Genomic DNA, 12476 nt, shown 5'->3' with positions numbered 1-12476 from the left:
CCCGAAAGCTTTGCTATTTTCATAAAGTTTTTTTTCTCGACATTGGTGTGTGTTTTTGATTGAACTTTTACCAGTTTATAGCAGGTCTTCTGTTCTTTGATTTTGATTGAGACAGCAAGGATTCTAGGTTCTTAATGTAACTGCATCTCACACATATTGTGTTTCTAGGTGGTGGAAGATGAGGGTTGTCCTTGTACATGAGGCAGTTGCTAAACTGTCTCAGGATGACCATATCAACCCGACTAGCAGGAAAAACTAAGGAAATTGCCCGTCCATGGTTGTCAGAATCTGTGGAAGAGAGGTCAAAGATGATAGAGTGGGTACTATCAGAATGGACTACCTATAGGTGTGAGTAGGGCTGGATCAACACAGTAGTTGCAAGGTAGGGAGTCAGTTACCCAGGAGTGTTGGTAGGGAAAAAATGTAATTGAAATATCTCACAATGAGTTAAAACAGCAAAGTGGCAGTGCACGACGGGCAAACAAACGAAACACCCTGCAAACAAAGGATTAGATACCAGAAAAGATGGAAGAATCTAGAAGCTCAAATTACTACCCAGTCCTGCTAGGTCTTGCACTTTCATCCAATCACTCGTACTAGAGAAGGTCAGGCAGCCTTATTACTCTCAGTAACAAAGAAGACAAGCCCCTACCAGCATAAGTTGGCTGTCAGAAACACAGGAAATTCAACAAGCAAAACAACCAGGCCTGGAACACAGAAAGCTCACAGAAAATGTACAGATAGAGCACTCACAGACATAAAATACAACTCTCAGTATGAAAAAGCCATATACAGTTACGTAATTCAATAAAAATGCAATTACAGTAATAAACACTATCTAGCAATGAAAATACATTTAAACAGTATAAAGCAGTACAAAAATGCAGTGAAAGAGTAAAAAAAAAAGCTTTACAACAGTGTGAAATGTAGTAGATTAGCTGTATAGCACAACTATAAGCATTAAGAAGTGCAATTCAATGAAATAAATGCAGAAAAAAACGTATTCTGCTCTTGGAGCTTCAGGGAATTTCTTCTATGTCACAGTGATGAATCACCACTCCTCAGCCTGGTAAAAACAAGCACAGCCCCCTGCAGACCCAGGGTTTAAATATCAGAAAAGATGAAAGAATCTAGAAGCTTGAATTACTACCCAATCCAGTTAGCCCCTGCACTTTCAACCAATCACTCATACTTGAGAAGGTCAGGCAGCCCTGTTACTCTCACTAACAGAGAAGACAAGCCCCTACCAGCATAAGATGGCTGCCAGAAACACAGGAAACTCAACAAGCAAAACAACCAGGCCTGGATACAGCAGGCCTCCATCCAGACTATGCTACCTGACTAGAACATAGACCTCAAAAAAATGCACAGAAAAGCCCAGACAGAGCAGTCACAAACAGAAAATATAACTCGCAGTATGAAAAAAAGCAGTTTACAATAAAAATACAATTGCAGAAATGAAACACTATCTAGTAATGAAAATTCAATTAAAACAGTATAAAATTGCAGTGAAACAGCAAAAAAGCTTTATAACAGTGCAAAATTTACTAGATTAGCTGTATAACACAACTATAAGAATTAAGAAATACAATTCAATGAAATAAATGTAAAAAACGTATTCTGCTCTTGGAGCCTCAGGGAAATTCCACTATGTCACAGTGATGAATCACCACTCCTTAGTCTGATAAAAACTTCCAGCCCTAATGATATTAAAATAACCCATAAATTAAAAAAGCAGAATATCTGGACACATAAATGATAATATAGGTTCATAGGGGCATAGGTAGGTACTAGGCTATCAGCCCAAGGGCCTAAGAAAGCCTAGCCATCAAGGTTCCCTGGCATACGCCACCCAAGAAAGTTATTTTCCTATGCCCCTGTCGAGCAGAGCCACAGAAGTGATTCCCCAGGTGTATTTCCTATTTTCCATCCATTCATCAAGATTTTTCTTGAAGAGTGCTAATGAGGAACTTTGCTTGACATAGATGGGTAGCTTGTTCCAGAGTATGGGAAGTCTCTGCGACAGGAATCTTTCCCTCCAGCATGCATTGTTTACTGTGGTGACAAGGTCCCTAGAGTGTGTAGCTTGGAGGGATTGGGATTTCTTTAGGTGTAGTATGTCCAACAGCTCTGGGTTTGACATAGCTTTATATGTTAGGCAGAGATCAGCTCGGAGTAGGCGATATGCTACGGAGTAAAGCTGGAGTTTTTTGAGACGGTCAGTGTACGGCATCTGTTTGAGGCCAGTAGTCCTCTTTGTGAGGTACTTCTGTGGCCTTTACAGCTACTGCAGATGTCTTGTGAGGTACATTCCAAAAGGGGTGTTGTACTCTATAATGGGTCTAATGAGTGTCAAGTAGAGGGGAACAATGACCTCTTTTTTCCTGGATGAGAACCCTTCTGTGAAGAGGTGTGCCATGTAGAAGGATTTCCTGACTACTGTGGCAATGTGATTATCAAAGGAGAGACTACTGTCCACCCGGGTCCCAAGGTCTCTTATTACACATTCGGCATTAAGTAGACTGCCGCATATGTGGTAGTTCATGGGTATAGAGTTTTTACCAGTTACATTGCACAAATACGGTACAGTTGCATTAATTTTAAGAAGTTTATATAGCATGCAATTGACTTTGGGGCAGAGAATATCAGGAGTGGAGAAAGGGAATTAAGGTTTGAAAATAAGGAATATTATTGGCAGATCCTTTTGGATGCCTGCACACCTTCTGGTTTAAAATTTATCACAAAATTTAAAAGTTTTTTAAGAGACAATAAACTTAACTCAGGAAAATTAAACGATTCTATCCAAAAAAAGAAAAGAAAAAGTTCCTTGGAATACTGGTCAAATTTCCTCTAGTCGACATGAATACCTCCTTGTTTCTCCCATGAGCAGACGTTTTTGCCCTAGTGAGACTAATGCAGTAAGCAAAAGGTAAATACAGTAAATTTGTGTCTTTCGGCATTTCCCAGTTAGAGGTCGCCACAGTGGAAGTCCGGTCCGCTAATGATTGGCAGTTGATTTTTACGTGCCGAGTTACCAGGCCTGACACACAACCTTCAATGAAGGTACGCCCATTCACGCATATCTCCACGCAGAAGATGCTCTAGCTGAGAATCGAACCAGACAGCGTCTTACTGTGATGCAACAACGCTACCGCAGCACCACCAACGTGGGTAAAAGGTAAATACAGTAAATAAAATTAATTAATATTGCTCTTTCATAAGATTTTTTATAACTGGATTTTATGGTAGCTGCAACTGATTAATTATTGCTTATTTTAACATCATACAAATATTAGGAAAACTTGAAACGTTGCTTACTCTTTGCATTTTATCCACTGAACTCATTTTGTAACAAAAAACATTTATAAATAATCTTTTATATATAATTTTCATTCTCTGCCCCTTTATTTTCCATATTTTTATCTAGTTTCAGTTTTATCTTTTAGCCTGAATTAGATAATTTTTGAAGAATAAAACGTTTACTTTAATCTCCAGTATATTCACTAATACTTGACTTTCCTGTAACATGTATGGAGTTTTATTTATATATTATCTAACACAGAGAAATCTAAGATTTTAAATGTTAATGAAACTAACTCTGTCATTACGGTCTTCACCTGTTTGAGCCACTCTTCTCAATATATTTTCTCTAGCCGTGTATTTTTTTATCTGAGTGTTCAACACACATACCTCTTTAAAATCTCTTCTGTTTAATTCATGCACTTCTGAATGTCATTTATTTTCTGAACATATGTGTGTAACTCTCATTAAATGACATCTAAGGTTATTACTCAAAACATGTTTGAGTTGGTAACTCTGCTCAAAGCAGATGTTGAGTTCATCTTTACAGCTGTTTTGATACCCAAATATGGCTGCCATTTCTCATTTATTTTAAAATTGAATGAAAAAATACATTTTAAACATAATCTTATTAGTGAACAGTATGTGTGGCCTGCTGTTGGTCATGCTTACTGAAGTCACCTAATGTGTGCGCTATTGGTGAAGTCCCACTATCGTACAGTAGTTTGCTGGTTGTCAGGTCCACTATGAGAACCTGAAATATAAGCTCACAATGGCAAACTGGATGATTGTAACTCATTAAAAAACAAATCCACCACAACCATGGGTGGCAATAGTTGAAAAACATCTGTAACTTAAATATACTATCTTCCATCGCTGTACAACCATGGTTTAAAGAGAAACACTGTACAAGGGTAAAAAAATAGTCAGGGCAACTGCAGTTCTGCAGTAGAGCTGCTACATTACAAAAGATAAACCTTCTAGGTCTACTACATTTGGAGATTTGGGATGAGAAAAATTGAATTTCTGCTGTTATCATTCACTGAATGGTAGATTTCCCCAATTGTCTAAGTCATAGCACTAGTAAGATACAATTGCACAGTCAGAATTCTGGTCCCCAGTGATATGCAGCATTAAAGAGGGCCATTAAGATCACATGACTTGTGTATGTTAAGGATGCTACACCATTCCACAGTTTTGTGTCAGTTCACAGCACCAGTTCAAATAATGACTAGACTGCATTCCAATCAATATTAAATATGATTACTATACCGTAGGCAGAATGGTGTCACTGGGCTTTTAGGATCTACACACCATCTCTCAGACAGTTGCCCCAGAGTGTACCCTCTGTCCCATCCCCACCTCCCATGGGATGCACACTACTTGGCAATTAATTACAAAGTACAGCTGTGGCAAGGCATGCTCACATATACAACTATTCATACAACACAGGTATTTATATATAGTTATACATATACATATATAATCATGTATTCACATAGAAATGCATACAGTTATATTTGTATTCCCAGCTTTTCAAGTTGCTATTGAACACTGATAAAAAAATAATAACCTCTGTAGCATATTTGATCTCTGTTATTGTAGATGCTTTCTTTATGCTGTAAATGTCCTAAACTATTATCTTAACTAGATTACCTTCCAAATTAATCCTGCCACTGTCAAGCAACACTCTGGCACACCATTATCTCACTGCCTGTTTGTTAGCAAATCAGCAGAAGGCAAAGCAAATATGACTTGAATATAAACAGCATTGCAGCAAAAGTGCATGCAACAAGTGCTGTTATTTCACCCTTTAATGGCCCAGACGCTAAAATCTCTCACACATACTTTTCCAGGGTTCAGTCCTCACCTTTGCTGATTATGTGGTCTCTGCAAGCTGCCTTTGAATCTGCATGAGTTTTGCCTTAGGTATTCTGATTTACTCTCATATCTCAAAAAACTTGCAACTTGATTGACTACTCTAAACTGTCATTGAATGTTTCATTTACTCCTGTCTGCGTAGCCCAGCTTAGGCTGACAAGTGTCAGAGTTGGGGTAGTTCAATTAACTGGTTAAGAAATGAACAAATTAAATTAAAAAAAGCCAACCTAAGCTAAGCACCATTATTGTATTTTTGTTACCTGTCAATGTGCAATAGGAAGGGTGTAGGCAGAGTCTACAGTACACCCACAGATGACTAGAGACAACTAATAGAGGGCAAGACTGATATCACCATGCTTTTCAGCACTTCAAAGACTATTTTTTTAGTATTTAGGGGAAAAATGAACCAGGATCACTAAGGATTATTAACGGAGAAAAGGCTAATAGCACTAGCTCTCTCACTGATTCACACATTTCCTTCTTTTCCAAGTGAAATGTACAAAATAAGTAAAATGTTCTTTAATAAAGAATACACCGTGATGTAAATGGTACATTTGAAGCTATGCTCTTGCACAAATAAGACACTGAATCTCCTTTGATTGTGTGCTGATATGTAGGTCTACTACTGCAATAAAAATATAACTTCTAATAAGCAGTATACCTGTCTGGCTTATCAGACCACCTTGCAAACACCAATATCAGTAGTAAATAAGATGTGGGACATCAAAAGTATAATCTCAACATTCAAAAGTATGCATCAGAAGGTCATTTTAGTATAGCATACAGTGAACAAAGAGCTTTATAATGAGCAGAAAAAAGAGTTGTTATAATGATAGAGGATATGCATGACACAGTTCTAGAACATTTTATAACATGTGGTCCCTCTGACTTTCTGCCCAAAACTATGGATTCCAGTATGAAAAGCTGATGATCAATTCACTGACTATAAAATTGATAAATTAAACATTGCAAAAAAAAAAACCTGCTGGACTTGTGCAAGAAAGTGAAAAAAAATTATTTATTTATTTTTTTTTGCCTTGATGTAGGATCGTATATGTCCTTATTTGTACGGCTACCTCACATTTATTATACAATAAATGATGAAAACAACTTTATTGATAGCTGTATATGAGTGGAAAAATGAATAGCTGTTATTCGATATTATGGGACGTTTATTCTTTTGTGTGACCATGCAGTTGCTACAACATGATTGGGGCTGGGGACACCTGCATCTTATATAGTGAGTGTTGGGGAAAACTCAATTCAAGCTATCCCAATTAATTTCAAGTTATAGGAGACTCTTAAGGTTGTGCAACTGCATATTTGTGATCTGATCATTTGTGTTTTGGGATGTCATAGCAGAATCATGGAAACAAAACAAAAACCATGCATAGGTAAAAAGAGTACATGCACATTCTGTGATCTTTTTGTACACCAAACAACATGTAAAATAACTGGAAGCGCTTCAGAACTTGCATTAAATGGAAGCTGTTAAATAAACTGTACATCCCAGTTATGAAACTAAATGTTGTCACTATGTTTTTACTTTTCTGTCAGATGCAATTTCCATTGCAGTTTGGTTTCATATGCCCCCAAATTTGCTTGCATTGCCTACCAATATTTTGTCTGCAACTACTGTTGTCATTAGGTTAGTGAGTTGGAAAAGTGTCTCTCTCATTCTAGCCAAGACAATGCCCATAAGCTGAGGGTCTTAGGTCAGTGTACGATGATTCCTACTTTACCTTTAGTCAAGCAACACTACTTGTTTTGTTGAAGACTGGCTGCCTTGAATCTGTATCATATTTTCTGGGATGTTCCCAGATATCCTAAAACAGCAGCTCTGTAATAGAAAGGTTTCTGCTTGCCATACATGACTTGAACATGACATTTTCAAAGCACTCATTGTCCCCAAGCAACGACCAGCTGCTACTTCTAAAGTTGCTAACCATTTTCTTCTACTTCATTAGACATGAGAATGAATTCATTTAGTTATTTATTTCATTTATTTGAGTGTTTACAGTTTTGCTAGTTTGTAAACAAGTAAATTATTTTAGCAGATGACACTTTTCAGACATGGTCAAGGTCAAAGACAGTACAGCAATTGTCTTACATTCATGTAGACGAAATGTATACAGTGCTATGAAGATATAACCTGAACTGCCTGACACAGATTCATACCTAGCTTAGCACATCAAACGTCAACAGCAAGGGTGAAGTACTGGAATTGCATTGTAGCACCCATGCTAATGTCTGTTAGATTGAGACCTAATTATAGGGGGACCTTTCACTGCTCTAATGTGGATGCTTAGCTTCAGTTTGTTTGATCTCTAAATATACTACATCAAAGCCTGAAGCAACTTAATGAAAAAGGAAACAATGTTTTCTATTCAGTCTTATGGAATTAAATAAACAAAGAAATACATTTCCTTATTGAGTTCCTCTGTTTGTTTTCCTTGGACATTTTTTAATTCTGCACAGTTTTCACAATTAATTGATAATACATGTTTTTAAATTTAAAGCTAACAAAATAGAATACAGAATGGACTCTGAAGATGTTTAATGCACAAAGAAATTAAGATGGAAGCATTTTAAGTTGAATTTTATGAGTGGAAGTGACGATGTATTTGGCTTCAGAAATGACATGAACACTGAGGCTGCTGGTAATATTTCTGGACATGTTCCTTTTGTTCAGGTATGGAAAATATTAGATAAACAAGACTCAGAGTAGCAATTGCCATTCTGAGGTATAATAACAGTACCCCCCCCCCCAATTTTCCAAACATATTAGATCACTTATAAAAATATATGTGCACTGACTACATGAACTGGACTTCTGAGTCCCTTTTTTGTTTCCTGCCTTACATTCATTTCCCACTTTTTTCTTTCCAACATGTGTTTAACATTCTGTGCAGGCTTAAAAATAAAGTAAGTGTTCTCACCCAGTAATGTAGAAACAGGGTCATTAGCTTTGCAAATAATCTAATGTTTCTTGATTATATCCTTAACCATCTTGCTACCTGAGTTGTATTGTATCACCAAGGCTCTCTCAAATGATTTGCCTACCTCAGAACATGAATTAGAGCAGTTCATAACAATGTCATGTTGTAGCCCAATCTCCAAGAGAGGTGCAAAGTTGGATGCACTGCTGTCCTTTATTTTATTGCTAATCTCCAGAAATCTTTTTGGGATAGCCTCTCTTCAAAAACATATCTACAATTTTTTTTTTATTTTACTCTTCAAAATAAAGATGCTACTGTCTGAGACCATCCATTCTAATCAGATAAACTGTCCCTTAATTAATCCTTTCTTCAACTTAAAATGGTGGAAATGTTGAAATGCAAATAACGATTGCTAAATGTTGGGTTCCTAAACATTTTGGATGATAATTTACCATCGGAATTGGAAATATACCTTTTCAAGTAATTTATCATATATATATATATATATATATATATATATATATATATATATATATATATATAGATGTATATCAAAATGCTATGTACTATAAATCTAAGAAAATGAATGGTGTTTTGTATATACTCAATAAAGCCTTCCTATATGTCATTGGGGCTATTGCGCAGAATAAAATTATCATCAAGGTATCTTAAGTATAATGTGCAACACTAATAATTTTCCAAATGGAAAATATACCATTTCTTCCAGAACAGCACCTTTAACCTGCTTATATGTCTCCCCATTAAAGCATGTAAGATTATTTTCCATAACTGCATTAAAACTTTCTATAGTTAATTTACCATCACAAGAGCTTAAGAAATCAAATCTGGTAAGGGCTTTGAGAAATACATCCTTTCCGTTCTCTTGGGGATACAGGTAAAAAGGTTGACTACATCAATAAAAAAAATATATTGTCTTGACACAGATCTTGTTTAAGGCTACCCAAGATCTTCTAAGAATCCTTTAATGTGTTTTACTTTTCTAAATACTGGTTTAAGAAGCAGGCATGATAAGTTAAAACTAGGGATTTTTGATGCTTTTATATATTTTAGGTATCCTGTAAATTACCAGGAAAATGGGGTGTGGGATCCTTAAAAGTTGTAAATAAGAGCATTAATCAACCCCCCTGGGTAGTCAGTCTTCAAGTAATAAATCAGTTTTCTTAAAACTAATGTTAATCTCATTTCTAGAAACATTGAAATATGTGCATTCATTACAAAATATGTTAAACATTGCACTTGAATAATCATTGAAATCAAAAATAACAATACCCCCATCTTTGACAGGTTTCATTATCCTCAGGGATGTGTTACCCATCAACCTTCTCAACAAAGTAGATACAAAAAGCAGGTAATTGTATGGGTGAATGGGTAAATATGTTTGGAAGTATGATCTGGTGAGGACTATTAGAAAGTGCGTGTGTGTGTGTGTGTGTGTGTGTGTGTGTGTGTGTGTGTGTGTGTGTGTGTGTGTGTGTGTGTGTGTGTCTGTGTGTGTGTATGGGGGGGGGGGCTTGCATACCTCTCAACTCTCCAATATGGCACAGGCTATAATATGGGGGGGGAGACACTCTAGACTCCGGGGATCCATTTTAAATATTACTCTCAATAACTTTAAAACTTAATAGAACAACAGATTGTGAAGCTGCAAATGTTTGATATGACATAAAAAACATTAATGATTAGCATTATTGGCTGATTGCATTCATCTGTCACAAGAATACAACAAATATAAGAGGCAACATTATGGATGCTCTGTAAAATCAAGGATTGTTAAGAGATATGGGGATGCGCGCGTATGTTTGTGTGTGTGTGTGTGTGTGTGTGTGTGTGTGTGTGTGTGTGTGTGTGTGTGTGTGTGTGTGTGTGTGTGTGTGTGAAAATGCTGTGTGTGCATGTGTGCATATTTGTGGGGAGGATTTTAGAGGGGATACATTGGCTGTTGGTGGTGATTTCTACAGTAAAGCACTACTTAGAGCATGTTTTTATCACTAACTGATTCAGAGACATGCAAACTGATAATAAAGTACTTCCTTACTGCAGCTAATACATCTCTGAATCACTTTTTATGATTGAGCTTAATGATCCTTTTGCTGTAGCAATTACTGCTTGTGGCCAGGTTCTTTCTGAATCCAACCTTGTGTTAAGAGAAGTATGATGAAAGCTTTTTCTCTTAGAAGATTTCAAAGAAATTAACATTGTCTTAAATGCTCATACCGGGGGACCAATTTTCACCGTTCAACCTGGTATGTCTTATTCTCAAAACCAAAGAATATATATTTACCTTGAATGCCAAAATAAATACTGATGTTGCCTGAAATACATGATCTTATAGTAGACACAATGCTTACCTGGACGAATTGCTGACACTGGCAAAATTCGATGACCAATAAATTTTCCTCCTTCTTCATAAACTGATATCCTTAATGAAGCCAGTGAAGGTAGGACTACCTATATGTTTCAAAGCAGGATAGTTATTAGGCATAAGACAATTAAATTCTTCATTCATCCATCTATTCCTGCAATGTAGCATTTCTATTAAAAATCAGGAAATTCTGAATATGTCCCAAGTTATAGTAATGATGAATAAACTTAGTTAATGAATGCATGTAGAAATACATTGGTAACATCAAACAATTTCTGATGAAATCTGATTCTTTGAACAATATTTTTTCATATTGGATGAATGCACTGATTGTTTTTAATTAGTGTGTCAAATCATATATATGTATATATATATATATATATATATATATATATATATAAAATATATATATATATATATATATATATATATATATATATATATATATATATATATATATATACATATATATATATATATATATATATATACATACATAAATAATCTCTATATAAATTATATATTTTATTTATACCAGATTTCTCTGTTTGTGTATGAATGTGCATGTGTATGTATGTTATTCATTTATTCCCATGTATCTGCTTCATCCTCTTCAGGTCACAGGGTATGAGGAGCTTGCCCAGAACTAATCATTGAGAGGATGCTAGACCTTTTCAGGCTGCATGCACCACACAAACACCTACATGCAAATTGGAGCATCTCCAATTTACCCACATGTCTTTGAGATGCAGGAGGAAAAAGAAGCATTGTATAATAACCTGTACAGATAAAGGAAGTATATGATGATTCTACCCCAAAGACACACAATCAGAAAGCAAACTGGAGACCAGTATCTGTGAGTTAGCAGTAATGTTGACTGCTGCTCCACTGTATCACCCACATATAAGATCAAACACTTTAAATATATTGTAGAATGGAAAACTAAATTGGTGGACCGAGAGACCAGTTTATGTTCTAATATTCACAGACTGATTGCTTTTACATATCTTCGGCTGTTCAACATTTTCACTAATCAGGTTATATGAACACTGGTATAACTCTTTTCATAATGGAAACAATGGAAAATGTTTAAAACACTAACCTGTTTAGGCTGAATGTGAGTCTTGGTGTGTGTGTGTGTGTGTATATAAATATATAAATATATATATATATATATATATATATATATATATATATATATATGCAGGTATGTAAATGCACAAATGTGTGTGTGTGTGTGTGTGTTTGTATATGTATGTATGTATGTATGTATGCGTGTGTGCGTGCGTGTGTGTGTGTGTGGGGTGCATGTATGTGCTTGTGTGTGCATGTGTGTATTGGAATGCATCAAAGCACTTCAAGGAGGCAGAGTACAGATTGTGTTTGCCAACTAACCAGTGTAACTCAATGAGTAATCTGATAGAATCAGACATCCATGAAGGACATAGTGTAAAAGTCAAAATATGAAAAAAATACAGTCTTAATGAGATGAGAAGTGAGGCCAAAGACAATGTCCCCAAAACAGACTTCCATATCTGATATTTAAGCAATTCATTATACATTGTTTTGAGACAGAAGGCTTCACAGAAACATAGAAACTGTGAATGTCTTCTTTGTTTATTTTGAGCACATAAAGTAAATAACTGCATAAAGATTAAACAAGTCAGATTAATGTAGATCATGAGACACTCAGGAACATGCTTCCCAGGCCTCACACCATCCTTGTATGTACAATTTAAGTGATGTAAGTTATAGAACATCCATAACTTATATGGAGAACAGGAATATTTATTCATGGATAGTAGGGAAATTTAAAAAACAAATGAATGCATCATTTACGGACCATTTACAGTATCAATAGCATGCTGATCAGCCTGTATTGGGCTAGTACACCATGAGATTCCCAATTATTTACCCTGTTCAACATCTTCCTTGTAGAGCCACCCCCTACCACCTCTTTGACAGACAAATGT

General features: G+C 35.8%; 1 protein-coding gene across 1 annotated transcript in view; it reads right to left on the bottom strand.

Annotated features, from left to right (window-relative positions):
* PLCB1 (phospholipase C beta 1) overlaps positions 1-12476 on the bottom strand; it is a 4354095-nt gene that overhangs the window by 948289 nt on the left and 3393330 nt on the right. Inside the window, exon 21 of the mRNA XM_044056572.1 lies at positions 10490-10589. Within this exon, the coding sequence (XP_043912507.1) occupies positions 10490-10589 (100 nt within the window). The remainder of the gene's footprint in view (positions 1-10489; positions 10590-12476) is intronic.

Source organism: Protopterus annectens, chromosome 1.part2, assembly GCF_019279795.1.
Source record: "Protopterus annectens isolate FY-2018-M chromosome 1.part2, PAN1.0, whole genome shotgun sequence".
Taxonomy (NCBI): Eukaryota; Metazoa; Chordata; order Ceratodontiformes; family Protopteridae; genus Protopterus; species Protopterus annectens.
Note: the sequence above shows the minus strand (reverse complement) of the source record. Positions and strands in the feature narration are given on the sequence as shown.